Raw genomic sequence first — 15,046 nt, forward strand, 5'->3', positions numbered from 1 at the left:
GAAAAGGGTTTAAAGCAATCAGAATTATTTCTTTGCATTCAAACAGATTATTTGTCCTTCTCTCTCTCCATCACACACAATTCCATGTTTGGAATGAAACAGGATATGAAATTACACTTGTGCTTTTAGTTTCTACATTGTCCCAGTTCTGGTAACTCTTGGAATTCCAAAGAGGAAAAACCAAAAACACTTGCAGGTTCTGTAACCCCCTAGGATACAGGAATACCCACAGACAGGGACACACAGACCCCTCAGGGAGTTGTTTTACTGACCAGGACCTACCGTGGGTTTTTTTTCAGTGTATTTACTAAAAATTCATGCAAATCTATTCCAGTGGAGTCTGTATATTCCTGGCTGGAATCTGAAAAAACATAACAATGGCAGCAGAACAAATTAACAAACCACTGAGACAGCACAGGGGGAAGGGGGGAGGAGGAGGAGGAGAAGGAGGAGGAGGAGGAGGAGGAGGAGGAGGAGGAGAAGGAGGAGAAGGAGGAGAAGGAGGAGAAGGAGGAGAAGGAGGAGAAGGAGGAGAAGGAGGAGAAGGAGGAGAAGGAGGAGAAGGAGGAGAAGGAGGAGAAGGAGGAGAAGGAGGAGAAGGAGGAGAAGGAGGAGAAGGAGGAGAAGGAGGAGAAGGAGGAGAAGGAGGAGAAGGAGGAGAAGGAGGAGAAGGAGGAGAAGGAGGAGAAGGAGGAGAAGGAGGAGAAGGAGGAGAAGGAGGAGAAGGAGGAGAAGGAGGAGAAGGAGGAGAAGGAGGAGAAGGAGGAGAAGGAGGAGAAGGAGGAGAAGGAGGAGAAGGAGGAGAAGGAGGAGAAGGAGGAGAAGGAGGAGAAGGAGGAGAAGGAGGAGAAGGAGGAGAAGGAGGAGAAGGAGGAGAAGGAGGAGAAGGAGGAGAAGGAGGAGAAGGAGGAGAAGGAGGAGAAGGAGGAGAAGGAGGAGGAGGAGGAGGAGAAGGAGGAGGAGGAGAAGGAGGAGAAGGAGGAGGAGGAGAAGGAGGAGAAGGAGGAGAAGGAGAAGGAGGAGGAGAAGGAGGAGGAGAAGGGTTGTGTCTCTGTGTGTATGAGGATGATGTTCCCACATTTCCCAGTCTAACCCAGGGATTAAACCCCCTTTTCCCAGGACAGCAGGACCAGCACACAAGGCACTCCAAGACCCTGTTAGGAGGATGACAGAGACAGGGAGATGGGATGGGTTTGTGGAAGGACACCTTGGTCCCAAAACCACCCCTGGCACCACACTCTGGGCACTCCTTGCTGTCACAGCACGTCCTTGCAGGTGTATATTCCACTCTTTGGTCCAAGCAATTTCTGCCTTACAATCCTTCAGTCCTGCAGGCTCTGGGATTCCCTGCTGGCCTGTGTTTCCCCTCTTCCCACACCCTTTTTAATTTAAAAATAATTGCAGAATAAACCAGTGAAACCAAATCAGCACCAGTGCGGAGCTGCCCTACAGAGATTTTGGTGGAATTTATTCCCCAGATCCAATGTGTCTCTTTTAGCCATTTTTATGGCTATAAAAAGTCTGTTGGGAACGTGTCAGTCTGGAGAACCCCTCCCTTTCTCCATGCTCTGATCTGGAAGGATGTGGATCCATCCCTGGCAGTGCCCAAGGCCAGGCTGGACAGGGCTTGGAGCAACCTGAGCTGGTGGAAGGTGTCCCTGCCCAGGCAGGGGGTGGGATGGGATGAGTGTGGGTCAACCTGGAGAAGAGAAGAATCCAGGGAGACCCTGGTGCCCCCTCCAGTGCCTAATGGTGGAACTGGATGAGCTTCAAGCTCACTTCCCACCCAAACCATTCCAGGATTCCCTGATGTTGTCAACCCCACAGTCCTGCAGAGCAGCAGAGACAACCAAGCACCTGTCCAACACCTGCCCCACTTCCAGAGAATTCCCAGAGCAGGTAAGCAGCACCTGCCCAGTTCAAACCAGCACCTGACCTCGAGAGAGCATCTTCCTTGGTGTTTTTTCCTTATTCTTGTCTTTTTCTTCTTTCTCCACCCCATCTTTGGTGGATTTCTCCTCTTCCTTGTCAGAGGGACAGCTCACGTGCAGCTGGATGATGTCCTGGGGTGAAACAAAGGAGGATGGAGTCCCTCAGACATCCCCTGAGCCAAAGCCATGGCTGGAGATGCCAGTGGATGAGAAAAGCACCACGGGAAGGTCTCAGCCAGCTCTTGTGGGAATTTCTTGGCTCCCCAAGGCACAGGAGAGAAAGACATGGATCATTTCTAGCAAAACATGGATTTCCTGGGCTTCCACACTCCTAAATTTGTCTCATTCTGGGCTTACCTGAGACTCCAGCAGCCCATCCACGAAGGGGCCCGAGGATTCCTCACACACAGCCAAACTCCTGACCAGTTTAAGCTTTGAGTTAGACTGGAAAAGGTAAAAAAAAGGGAGTGGTTACAACCCCTCAGCCAAAACTCACTGAAAAAATTCAAAAAACTCACTTTAATTCCTGCAGCTGAACTCCCAAGGCACTTGTGCAGCCATTCCCAACTAAAGAGGGATATTCTCCTCAATGTACAGAGATATGCAATGACTTGGAATCCCTGAACAATGACTTATTTTATTCCTTCAGCCCTTGAATCAAATTTTAGAAGGGAAATTCCCTGCCCTCCCTGACTTCCAGAGAAAGCAATTCCAGCCTTTATCCTGTTAGAAAGGAGCGCTGGAGCTCCAGCATGTGGAAATCCCTGTCCTGAACCATCATCTGCTGCACGTGGCTTCCAGAGACAGGAAAGGCTCAGGGGCAGCATCCTGAGGCTGGGATCAGGATTCAGAACATCTGGATGGGAAATTGGGATGGCAGCAGAGCTCCTACCTTGGCTCTTTTCCTGGCGTGTCCGTGACCCGATGTTCGCTTCTGTGGAGAGAGAAAAGGGAAGGCAAGAAGCTTAATCTGGAAGTTTTCTGCCATTCCTGGGACACAAAAGGGGATCGTGACAGAGCTGTCCCTGTCTGGAGAGCCACCAAACCCAGAAATCTCCCCCACTCCATTCCAAAGTGCCCAGCCAGGCTCTCCCTGCACAGCTCCGGGTCTGCCCGTGCAGCTGTGAGCACATCTGGCAGATGTGCCAGCCCACAGCTGGAATGGCAGCAGCATCCAGCAGGCAGCTGAGGGTGGGAACTGCATCAAGCTCCACCAGGAGCCACAAGCACAGGTGGCAGGAGAGCAGAGCAGCAGGAATGAGTCCCAGCACCTGCAAACGATGCTTGCACAGAGGTTTTCTTCATTTATTGAAATGAAATCCCAAAACATTCCCGTCCTATTTTTAACTGAAGCGAAGCAATAGTCAAGCAGCACTCCTGAAACCAAGCTCTCCCTGGATGCCTTCACTTGACATGAAGTCATTAACTCATCCTTAGATCAAAGAAAGGAGTAAGAGGGAGGTGACAGCCCTGGCACCAGAACCTGGGGATGGAGCACGAGTGTCCCCCAGGGAATATTTCAGTTATTCCACTCCCAGGCTCAGGGAATATTTCAATCACTCTGGCCAGGACAGATTTGGCTGAAGAGGAAGGGAACAGCCTGCACAGCGTGGTGTCCGTGTGGAAAAGGGGGCACAAGCTCTGGATCCTTTGGGAAGGGATGGGAACCAGCAGGTGAGGGCCCAGCTCTCCCTGCCCACACTCACCTGAGATTCCTGGCGCACACTGACCTCCTCCCCCCCATCCTTCTCCACTTCCTCCTTGCTTGGTGACCTGGATACATATTTGGTTTTGTTCACAGATTCCTCAACCACCTTTTTTTCTGATTCCTTCATAATTTCCAGGGACTCCTGTGCCGTGTTGCTGTTGGACATCTTCAGAGCCCTCCGACGCAGCGACGGGCACCTGCAGGACAAGGGACACCACAGCTCAGGGGGTGCACAGAGCTTCTCTCTGGACACAAACTCTTGCACAAACAGGTTGGAACTTCCTTGGAACCCACCTCGTGCACAGATCCCAAACCAAGCACTCGGATCGAGCCCACCCACTCAAGCCCTGGGTGCAGCCCCAGTCTGAGCCCACCTGGCAGGAGCTCCGTGGCTCTCACCAGGATTTTGGAGCCACCAGGGCTGGAAAAAGTCCCTGAGATAGAACAGAGGTCCTGAGGCACGTGAGTGATGGAGAGAGAAAAGACTGAGGGCAGCTCTAAACCGGCAAACATCACACAGTGAAATAAATTCCAACAGCCAGAGCTGTGCTCTGCCCCAGGGCAAACCACCACCAAAAATCTGCATTTCCCCAAATCCCAGCCCAGTTCTTTTTGTAATCAGTCAAATCTTCAGTGAGAAATTAGCCTTGTACTAAAAACATGCTCTGTGAGATAAGGTAACTCTGCTATCTCCTTCTGATCAGATACTTCACGACAAGTGGGACTCAAATTACACATTAAGACAAAAATTCCTGATAAAGTTGCATTTAATTGCTTCTCTTTGATTAGCAAGAAACAGGCAGCCCATGGAGCCCCTGGAAGCACCTCTGGATTAGAGTGGAGCCTGGACAGGGCAGTGCCTGTGCTTTGTTGTGCTGAGAGCCTCAACCAGGGCCTGCTCATCAAATTAATTCCAAACTGATTCCCTGGAATGAAAACATCAGCCCTGCCCCTACAGCTCATCAGGAACTGGAGTGCCAGGAATGGCTTCCCACTGCCAGAGAGGGCAGGATAGGTGGGATATTGGGAAGGAATTCCTCCCTGTGAGGAGGCTGTGGCTCCCTGGATCCCTGGAAGTGTCCCAGGCCAGGCTGGACAGGGCTTGGAGAACCCTGGGCTAGTGGGAGGTGTCCCTGCCCATGGCAGGGATGGAACTGGATGAGCTTTAAGGTCCCTCCCAACCCAAACCATTCCATGATTTTATGATTGCAGTTGCTCAGAGCAGGTCTCAGAGTCTGTGCAAGGACTAAACCAGCTCCACGTGGTTGTGGAGGGATGTGGCACCAGGAAACACCTTGGGAGAAACAAATCTTCAAAAAGGGGAGCCTAAATCAGAGCGAGGCCCAAACAAAACACCTCGTACCAGAAAACACATGTTCAACATCTCATTTTCTATACCTTTGGCAGAATGTGGCTGAAACAGAGTCAAAACTCGTGGAGATTTATTGACTCCTGACTCTGCACAGAAACAGCTGATAATCCTGGACTATTCCCCTTTAATTTGTGGAGCTGCTGAACACAAAACGTGTATTTGACATTTATGAAGTTACTGGAATTGGTTCCAGACACAGAAAGCAGGAGAATGCAGGGAACTGCCTCCATTCCATGGATTCTTACGGGGGATTTAACGAATTTGTTAAGACATGGAGGGCAGGTGCCCTGGGGTGGCTGGAAAATGCCAGATCCAGTGGGACAATGGCACAGGACTGACACAGGGAGGCAGCTTGGCCACCTCAGCTTCCTGAATTCCATCACCACCTGCTCAAGGCTGGCCACGAGTGAGGCTGCTGCCAGTCCAGAGCCACAAATGGGACAACCAGGAAAGGGAAAAGCTACTGAACTCAAGGCTAAGCAGCACCTCGAGTGGGTGGGAAATATCCCAGAAAATTCATGGGAAAAAGCATCCATCCTCCAGCTGCAGGGGGCTGTCCTCACCCCAGTGGGCTGAGATCCAGCAGTGCTGTTCCCAGGGATGCTGCACAGGGTGACGAGCCCCACACGAGGGAATCCCACGCTGCTCCAACAGGAATTAGGTCAGGAAGGGAAAAGGGAACACTGTGCCTGATGCGCCTCATTCGTGGGAGGATTGTGCAGGGTGTGAAGGTGGTAAACTCTGCCTCCCCCCACCCCAAAACACTCCACGCTGTAGGAAACTGCTCCAACCTCATGCCCAAGCTGGGAGCTTAAACATTCCAAGAGGATCTGGAGCAGATTTGGGGAAGGGAGGGAGGAGGCAGCACCGGAACTGCACACATGACACTCAAATAAAGGAGCAGGTTTTGTACAGCTCATTCCCTTTGCACCACCCACCCTCCAACAAGCTTTTCCCCCCAAGCCAAACACCTCAGCCAAATTTAAGAAGGATAACAGGATCTTTTCCCGACATGCTGCCATGTAACTTCAGCATCACACAGGGAATATGATCAGATTTCCCAGAAAAGACAACTCAGAGCGCCACAGAACTGACATTTATCAGCTGCCCCCTCCTGTTACAGCTTCCTTCCCCGCCAGGCAGCCTCCAGGACATTTCCCTGCACGCAGAATCCGGGGAAGATCTGTGCACTGCTGCTTTCCAGAGGAGGATTCCTTGCGGGATGAATGAATCAGCCCCGCTCCCTCGGGCAGCCGTGGGACGCAGCGAGGGGGTGGCAGACACGAGTGACGGTGACAGACGGGGCTTGTGGAGAGTGTGGAAGTTCAGAGGACTCAGGGGTGGGTGGGACTGAGCTGGGCCTCGGGAGAGAGAAAGAATTACACCAAATCTGTGTCAGGAAAGAGGATAGAGCAAAGGTGGGAGAAGGTGGAAGGGAGGAGGTGGGGGAGGTGTTGTTGCTGTTTTGGTTTGGGGATGAGGATTGGCAAAGCAACTGGGCCAGTGACAGCAGTGACTGGGCATACTGGGAATGCTGGCCAAGGGCCAGGGAGTCGGGACACATTTAAATCCTCCTCCTCACTCCAGAAAGGAACATGGAATTCCACCTCTGCTGCCTTCTTGCCACCCGCAGTTTGCAGCTGCTGAGCCCCGGGAATGCAGCAGCAGCTCCTGGTTGGGCAGGGAATAAAAGCAAGAAAGTTCTGCATTTCCAGTTCAGATGGAGCCGGCAGCAGATCTGGAAAAGGCAGGAAGCTCCTGCTAAATAAACTCTCTTCCTGGCCTTGTTTCTCAGGGAACAGACCTGCTCCTGAGCTAAATGAGGGTGCAAAGGAGACATATGGCTGCTGGGTGCAGCTGCCCACACACGGCTCTGGTGCTGCAGCGGGATGGAGGGATGTGAGGTGGGGATGGAGGGATGTGAGGAGGGGATGGAGAGATGTGAGGTGGGGATGGAGGGATGTGAGGTGGGGATGGAGGGATGTGAGGAGGGGATGGAGGGATGTGAGGAGGGGATGGAGGGATGTGAGGAGGGGATGGAGGGATGTGAGGTGGGGATGGAGGGACCTGAGGTGGGGATGGAGGGATGTGAGGAGGGGATGGAGGGATGTGAGGTGGGGATGGAGGGATGTGAGGTGGGGATGGAGGGACCTGAGGTGGGGATGGAGGGATGTGAGGAGGGGATGGAGGGACCTGAGGTGGGGATGGAGGGATGTGAGGAGGGGATGCAGGGATGTGAGGTGGGGATGGAGGGATGTGAGGTGGGGATGGAGGGACCTGAGGTGGGGATGGAGGGATGTGAGGAGGGGATGGAGGGACCTGAGGTGGGGATGGAGGGATGTGAGGAGGGGATGCAGGGATGTGAGGTGGGGATGGAGGGATGTGAGGAGGGGATGGAGGGATGTGAGGAGGGGATGGAGGGATGTGAGGAGGGGATGGAGGGACCTGAGGTGGGGATGGAGGGATGTGAGGAGGGGATGCAGGGATGTGAGGTGGGGATGGAGGGATGTGAGGAGGGGATGGAGGGATGTGAGGAGGGGATGGAGGGATGTGAGGAGGGGATGGAGGGATGTGAGGAGGGGATGGAGGGATGTGAGGAGGGGATGGAGGGATGTGAGGTGGGGATGCAGGGATGTGAGGTGGGGATGGAGGGACCTGAGGTGGGGACGGAGGGACCTGAGGTGGGGACGGAGGGACCTGAGGTGCCTCAGCCTCCCCCTCTCAGGTTTCAGGGCTAAGGAAACAGGATGTGAAGGAGGGCATTGTCCTGCTCTGGGACAGCCTCACCTCCAGTCCTGTGGGGGCAGTTTTGGGTCCCACAGTATAAGAGGATCTATGGGGGGCATCCAAGAGAAGGACATGGAGATAGAGAAGGATCTGGAAGGAGCAGCTGTGGACACTTGGATTGTTCATCCCAACCTGCAGCTTCCTCTTGAGCACCAGTCTCTGTTCTCTGGTGACCCAGGACTCGAGGGAATGGCTAGAGCTGTGTCAGGGGAGGTTTAGGTTGGATATCAGAAAAATGTTTTCCCCCAGAGGGTGGTGGAGCACTGACCAGGCTCCCCAGGGAATGGGCACGGCCCCAAGGCTGCCAGAGCTCCAGGAATGTTCGGGCAACACTCTCAGGAGCAGAGTGGGATTGTTGGGATGTCGTGTGCAGGGTTGGACTTGGACTCAGTGATCCTTGGGGTGCCTTGCAAATCAGGATAATCCAGGATTCCAGGCGGGCTTCACCTTCCCAGCACCTGCCCAAGCCATGGCCACAGGAACCAGTGCCAGTGCTTCAGCATTCCCACCTGACTTCCAAGACAAGGCTCCTACCTCCCTTCCCTCCATTTCCCTTAGTTATTAACCAGCTCTGCTTTGGCTGTCCCAGACTGGCTCCATGGGCCATTCAACTGGGCCGTGTCCCTGGCAGAGCTGCCACACAAGGACCTTTATGAGCCCTCCCAGCCCAAATCATGCCACGATTCCCCCAGCGTTCCCCTCTGCCCTGTCTGGGGGCAGCAGCACCCAGCACCCATCACCGCCCTCCCGCTGGGTACCGGTGATGCTGTGGCGAGCAATTCGCTCATTGGCGGCCCGGCAGCCAACGGGGAGCCGAGCTCCATGGCAACCGGGGCCTGTCGCCAGGAGCAACGGGCCGGGGGTGACTCAGGTCCCCCCTCCCCAGCGCGGCAGAGGCTGCGGAAAAGGCTCCGCACAGGGAAAAGTGGAGGCGGTGGGGTGGGGAGGGGGCTGCCGTTCCAGGCACGAAGCCCCTCAAGCTCTGCCGGGTCCTGTCCGTGCCCAGGGATCGTCCCAGTGGCTCCTCCTCGGCCAGGGAAGAGCAGCTGGGACAATCCCGGCAGACAGGGGCAGCTGCTGGGTGCAACAAGAGGGATGGAAGGGTGTGTTAATATGATAAAAGCTCCTGAAACAGCTCCATCCTGAGCTCCACTCAGGCAAAACATCACTGCACCAGCACCCCAGGGAGAGTCTGCAGGCTCGGCCAGAACTCCGACAGGTAAAGAACCTTTGGAGCTCGCTCCCCTTCCCTCCTGCTCCCACTGGGACAAGCACCTGGTTCAGTGAGAAACCCCAAAACCAGCAACACTCAAACTCCAAAGCCTCCTCTTCTGAATTCTCTCCCTATTCCTTATTATCAATTGGAGAGGGATTGAATTCCTCCCTCCCTTCCAGCTCCTACAAAACTCAGCAAGATTCCCCACAGGAGGCCGGACGTCTCTGCCTGCACAGTGCCCGTGCTTAGTCATTGCTTTAAATCCTAATCTCCACCCCCACATGACATCAAATTCTGAAATTATGATGCAGATGGAAGGGTTCGACTCCAGGTGAAAAGGGGAGAAATAACCTTATATGAACAAGGAGACAGGAAATGCAGGTGAGTCGAAGGGAATTCTGGAGAATCGGGAGGTTTCCTTGTGAAAAACATCTCAAAGCACAACAACATTTCAGGGGGAATAAAATACTCTGACATTTTGTCACCTCCCTCCATCAAGGCAAGGACTAAACTCAGGAGAGCTGTCAACTTGTTCTCACTCTACTCCAGGAGTGTGACCAGGCCTACCAAAATAATTTGCATGTGATACCCAGAAATTGCATAAAGGTGGATAAAAGTTTTATAAACATTGATATTTCTTATTTTAGGAAGAAATTCCTCCCTGTGAGGGTGGGCAGGCCCTGGCACAGGGTGCCCAGAGAAGCTGTGGCTGCCCCTGGATCCCTGGAAGTGCCCAAGGCCAGGTCAGAGCAGCCTGGTTTAGTGGGAGGTGTCCCTCCATAGCAAGGAGGTGGAACAAGATGAGCTTTAAGGACTCTTCCCACCCAAACCATTCCATGATTCCATATTCAGATCCTTTCTTTCACTTTCCTCCCCTTCTGAGCCCTCTCATGTCTCACCTGGGCACACCTGAGCCACAGCCCCAGCTGTTCTCCAGCACTTCTGGGTATAAAAATTTCTTAAATACTCTGACCTGTGTGGGAAAACTTTGCTTAAATCTAATTTCCATGTGTGGAAAAGGAAACAGAGAATTCCTGCTACAATTTATCCCCAGACACTGACAGGTTAACACTGGGAGAAAGGAACCAACTGCACAAACACCCCAGGAATTAAAGTCCTAAGGAACATTTCCCTAAGGAAAGTGGGATTAAGCCATTTTAATTCCAAGTTGTCCAAACCTGGAGCTCCCAGCATCAAGGGCCACTCTCAGCCCTGCTCTCCCCTCAGGTAGGAAAAGGGACATTACTGATTTAATGTTAGAAAGAAAGGAACCAGAGATCCTGCTGCTCTCTTTTCCTTTGATTTCTGGGAGCTGCTTTAGGCAATGACCTTCTCACCCCTCCTTTCCAAAATCTGGGGGAGGAAAAACCTCAAAACCAACACCAAAAGAACCCCAAAGCTGTTAAAAAGTGAATGATCACCAGTGGCTCAGCCCTGGAGAACGAAGGGCTTCCTGGAGAGGGAAATGCTGCTCCCAATGCAGCACTGAAGGTTTGTGGACAGTTCCTGAGGGTTCCTGGGCAGAACTACGGGAGAGAGGAAAGAAATCCAGGCTGAGAATCCCCTGTCAGAGCTCCCTGCTCCATTTCACACCACTTCCCACTTCCTCATCACGAGCTATTCCTGTATTCATCCAAAGAGCAGGGAACTGCTCCGGTGACGTCAAAGCAGTTTCCCAGCAACAATTAATGAGGGCTGTCCACCACAGGGGTTTCCTGAAAAGCGAACAAGGAATTATCCACCTACTTTCCACAGTGTCAGGATGCAATAGGACAGCATTGAGCAGGGATTTCTGTTAACCCTTCCATGGTTCAGCAGAAATCCCTGGGACAGCTCCTGATTTTTTTAGAGAACCCCAAGTAGAATTCCTTCTACCTGAGCCCATCCGTAACGAGGCACCTGCACCAGAGGTACCAACCAGGAAAACATGGAAAACTCTTCTCCTGCTGGCACCTGCTCCTGTGCTGAGCCTGTGCCAGGCAGGAGTAGCAGCATTAAAAAAAACCTGAATGAGGGAAGAAGGAATTCCCTCAGCTGACCTGGCTGGTAAAGCACATCCCCAAACTTTGTTTATTGGCCCCAAAGCATCCCAGCTCCCAGAAAGCCTCCACAGGAGAAAGGCAAAAGGCAGGAATGCTTTCTGTATCCTTCCTCCTGCTGTCCAGCTGCTGCTCCATGCTGGCAGAGGACACAGAGCCACTCATCACATTGGGTGTTCTCCAGGTGGGACCCAGAAATGGATTTTAACTTAGGAAAAAAAATGGAGAAATAATGATTCGAAGAAAAAACTCAACTTTATTTCTTGGCTGCCAGCAGAAGTTGGGATTGAGTGTGGAGTCTGAAGAGCAGACAGAGAGATGCTGAGATCCCAAAGTATAATAACCACACCTCAATCCCAAAAAACCCCAGCTCCCAGCACTAAATCTGTAATGAAGAGAGCACAGCTTCTTGGGTGTTAGGTAAAACCGGACGATGGATACGTGTGAGGAGGGGAAAAAGTCAATCCAACCTCCTGACTCCACTAAACCAAATTTAGCGAGGGGTTTAAATTAATATAAAATTTAAATTTAATTTTTTTTAATTTAAATTAATTTAAAAATGGGGTTAATGTATCAAGCACTGTCCTACTGAACACCAAATTGCATAAGCCACCCCGAAAACGTCACATGGCACAGAGCCAACCGAGTAGCCAACATTCCCCATCAACTAGCCAGCTCCAAACAAGTAAATCCATTAAAATATAACCCAAAAGGAGAGCTGGGAAGGTTCTGCCTTTGCAAAAGAACGGGAAGTACCCAGGAGCAAACTGCAGACGCTTGGAGCACAAGGAGATTCCATGATGCTGTCAGGGGAACTCCTTAATGACATGGCAGAGCACAGGATGCCGACCGGGGATTCCCTCTCTCTCCGTAGGTGCATCCCCGGCAGCACAAAGGGAGGAAGAGGAGAGCTCATCTCACGCTCCCAAGTCCTGACTGGGATCCCAGAGCCACATATTCATTTAATTCAGCTCCATTTTAAATTAACCCCATCCAGCAGCAAAAATCCTGGCGCTTACCAACAGGAGAGGGACGCTGCCAGGTCCCCATCCTTGAAATATTCACCCACATTTACGCCGCATTTTGCACCAGGGAGGGGAAAAGTCTGATCAATCTTTCTTTTCTCGAGCCCCAAATAATTAAAACCTCATTCTAAAAATAAACTCACTGTGGTGGTTCTGCACTCTGAGCACGTCAGCTGTTTCCCGATTTCAGCGGAGACTCCATGGCCGTGACCAGTTCAAGAGGAATTCTGCCAGGATAATCTTGCTCCTGGGAAGCCCCCGCCAGCTCTCCCGAATAAAAAATAAAAACCGCTCGCGATCTTTGCGGCTGCTCCGGCGAGCTCGGGGCTCTGACAAGCGGCTCGGCAGCGGAGCAGATCCCAGCTGTTCCCAGGGATGTCAGCACAGCTCTGCCAATAGCCACATCCACACCCCCCTCCTGCTCTCTCCTGCAAATCTTCAATGGAGCTGCCTCCGCGCAGCCCGAGACGCCGCTAAAGACGCAGCATCCGTCCCCTGCCAGCCCCGGAGCCACACGGGAAGGGACCTGGGGGTTCTCATGGATGGGGAGATGGATTCGAGCCAGCAGCGTGTCCTGCAGCCAGGAGGGGCAGCAGGTGCTGGGGGCAGCAGGTCCAGCATCACTGGACAGTGAGGGAGGGGATTGTCCCACTCTGCTCTGGGCTGGGGCAGCCTCACCTCCAGTCCTGGGGGCAGTTTGAGCACCACAATGTGAAAAAGGTCTGAAGATAATGGAGAGCCTTCAAAGGAGGGACACAGGAATGGGGAAAGGTCTGGAGGAGTGGCACAAGGAGCAGCTGAGGGCACTCAGCTTGTTCAGCTGGGGGAGACTGAGGGGAGATTCCTCAGGGGCTGCAGCTCCAATTTCTGCTCTCTGTGATCAGGGCAAGACCCCAGGGAATGGCTGGAGCTGTGTCAGGCTGGAGATCAGGGAAAGGTTCTTCCCCCAGAGGGTGTTGGAACTGCCCAGACTCCCCAGGGAATGGTCCTGGCCCCGAGGCTGCCAGAGCTCCAAGAGCTTTTGGACAGCGCTGCCAGGGACGCACAGGGTAGTGCAGGGGTGTCTGTACAGATCCACGAGATCAATGATCCTTCAGGATCCCTTCCAACTCAGAATATCCCATGACTGCATAAAAAAAAGGGATAGCAAATACTACCCAAGGCATCAGCAGCTTCCAGAAGGATTCACATGCATGGAAAACACCCAGCAAAACACCTCACACCTGCCCAGGTAGGTCACAGCCAGCCTTGCTCCGCTCCTGTCTCTGCTACCAGAGCTTTTCTGAGGGGTTGCTTTGTTAATGGCTTCATTTCAATTCAGTTATTTATTTTTCTTTTTCATTTATTGATGATTAAATATGGAGAGACAGAAAACAAAAAATGCAAGCTGCCCCAGAGAAGTTTGAAACCTTTCACTTGTTTAAATTTTCCCCAGAGAGGGGTTTTCCACCCCAGACCTGGCGACTGAAGTCTCCTCTCCACATCCCATGGATGGAAAATGGGAGAAAAAGGAATTTTGAAGGATAAGAAGACAAAAGTCACCTGCAATGCTACTGCAGTGTTGTCAAAGGCCTTGATCAATCCACACCCTGGAATGCAAAGGCTCCAGGGATGTTGCACAAGATTTTCCCATCAGAAAATGCAAGGAAGTCAGATCCAAAGGATCCAAGTTCTTTTTATGTCTGCCACTTCAAGTTTTTTTCCTCTCAATTCTGCAAAGAACTTTTACAATGAAGGTACCTGGACAAGAAAACCAAACCATGACCTCACAGGCTCTTTGAGAAACGGGCACCACTGTCTGAGCAGGGTGAGGAGGACAAGGGGCTTCAGCTGAGTCTAAGGAGGGTGAGGGGCCTCAGCTGAGCTCAGTCTAAGGAAGATGAGGAGCTGCAGCTGAGCTCAGTCTAAGGAAGGTGAGGGGCCTCAGCTGAGCTCAGTCTAAGGCAGATAAGGAGCTGCAGCTGAGCTCAGCCTAAGGAGGATGAGTGGCCTCAGCTGAGCTCAGTCTAAGGCGGATGAGGAGCTGCAGCTGATCTCAGTCTAAGGAGGATGAGGAGCTGCAGCTGAGCTCAGTCTAAGGAAGATGAGCAGTCTCAGCTGAGCTCAGTCTAAGGAGGATGAGGGGCCACAGCTGAGCTCAGTCTAAGGAGGATGAGGAGCTGCAGCTGAGCTCAGTCTAAGGCAGATGAGGAGCTGCAGCTGAGCTCAGCCTAAGGAGGATGAGGAGCTGCAGCTGAGCTCAGCCTAAAGAGGATGAGGAGCTGCAGCTGAGCTCAGTCTAAGGAGGATGAGGGGCCACAGCTGAGCTCAGTCTAAGGAGGATGAGGAGCTGCAGCTGAGCTCAGTCTAAGGAGGATGAGGAGCTGCAGCTGAGCTCAGTCTAAGGAGGATGAGGAGCTGCAGCTGAGCTCAGTCTAAGGAGGATGAGGAGCTGCAGCTGAGCTCAGTCTAAGGAGGATGAGGAGCTGCAGCTGAGCTCAGGTTCTGCCGCTGCACAGGAGCTCAAGAGGCAGCGCCTGCGGCTGCAGCAGCCCCGGGGTTGCTCAGCAGGAGCTGGGCTGGAGCTGTGGCCGGCAGCATGTGCTCAGAGTGACTCCCTGTGGCAGCCCCACCAGCAGGATCCAGGCATCAGCCCAACAGCTCAGTCCCAGCTCTTACCCCTTTCTGAATCCATTTTTTAATCCATTTGGGGGTTGGTTACTCCTGGCACCCAGGAATAGGCCCCTGGAGTGTGAAACCTGCAGTTCTGAGCTCTGAAGCAGCTCCAGGAGACGTTTTCCAAGTGAAGAAGGGACAGAAAGAGGCAGAGGAAGCATTCCCAGGGCAAGGATCACTGCTCCAAACAGAGCCTTCAAATTCCCACAAAACCAGTGAGGCCACAGCTTTATTTTGCTAAGGAGCATCCTGTGGTCAGAGGCAGCCTCAGGATCCCTAAGGACGGGTGCTGGAGCCCTGCAGTGGCTGTACA

At 52.7% G+C, this 15,046-nt stretch overlaps 1 protein-coding gene and 1 long non-coding RNA gene across 15 annotated transcripts in view; one reads left to right on the forward strand and one right to left on the reverse strand.

The window, feature by feature from the left end:
• The window catches only part of R3HDM2 (R3H domain containing 2), a 42,531-nt gene that overhangs the window by 17,446 nt on the left and 10,039 nt on the right, over positions 1-15,046 (reverse strand). For 4 of the 13 annotated variants that reach the window (XM_086870249.1, XM_086870244.1, XM_086870253.1 and 1 more), the window contains exons 2-6: positions 3,638-3,836; positions 2,824-2,865; positions 2,289-2,375; positions 1,937-2,063; positions 283-361 (exon numbers count right to left, since the gene is read on the reverse strand). In XM_086870249.1, the coding sequence (XP_086726375.1) occupies positions 283-361; positions 1,937-2,063; positions 2,289-2,375; positions 2,824-2,865; positions 3,638-3,805 (503 nt within the window). In that variant the 5' untranslated portion in view covers positions 3,806-3,836. Of the gene's footprint in view, positions 1-282; positions 362-1,936; positions 2,064-2,288; positions 2,376-2,823; positions 2,866-3,637; positions 3,837-6,106; positions 6,965-8,556; positions 8,643-12,221; positions 12,503-15,046 lie in introns of those variants that run through there. The other 9 variants (XM_086870247.1, XM_086870245.1, XM_086870241.1 and 6 more) reach the window with 6 other exon arrangements.
• On the forward strand, positions 8,683-12,234 carry LOC111940576 (uncharacterized). Of its 2 annotated transcripts, XR_015281280.1 has the most exons (4): positions 8,683-9,017; positions 9,194-9,395; positions 9,662-9,757; positions 11,928-12,234. It is a non-coding gene; the product is annotated as an uncharacterized LOC111940576 (long non-coding RNA). The 2 variants fall into 2 exon arrangements; XR_002869548.2 differs by lacking the exon at positions 9,662-9,757.

Source organism: Cyanistes caeruleus, chromosome 32 (genome assembly GCF_971803275.1).
Source record: "Cyanistes caeruleus chromosome 32, bCyaCae1.hap1.1, whole genome shotgun sequence".
In the NCBI taxonomy this organism is placed as follows: Eukaryota; Metazoa; Chordata; class Aves; order Passeriformes; family Paridae; genus Cyanistes; species Cyanistes caeruleus.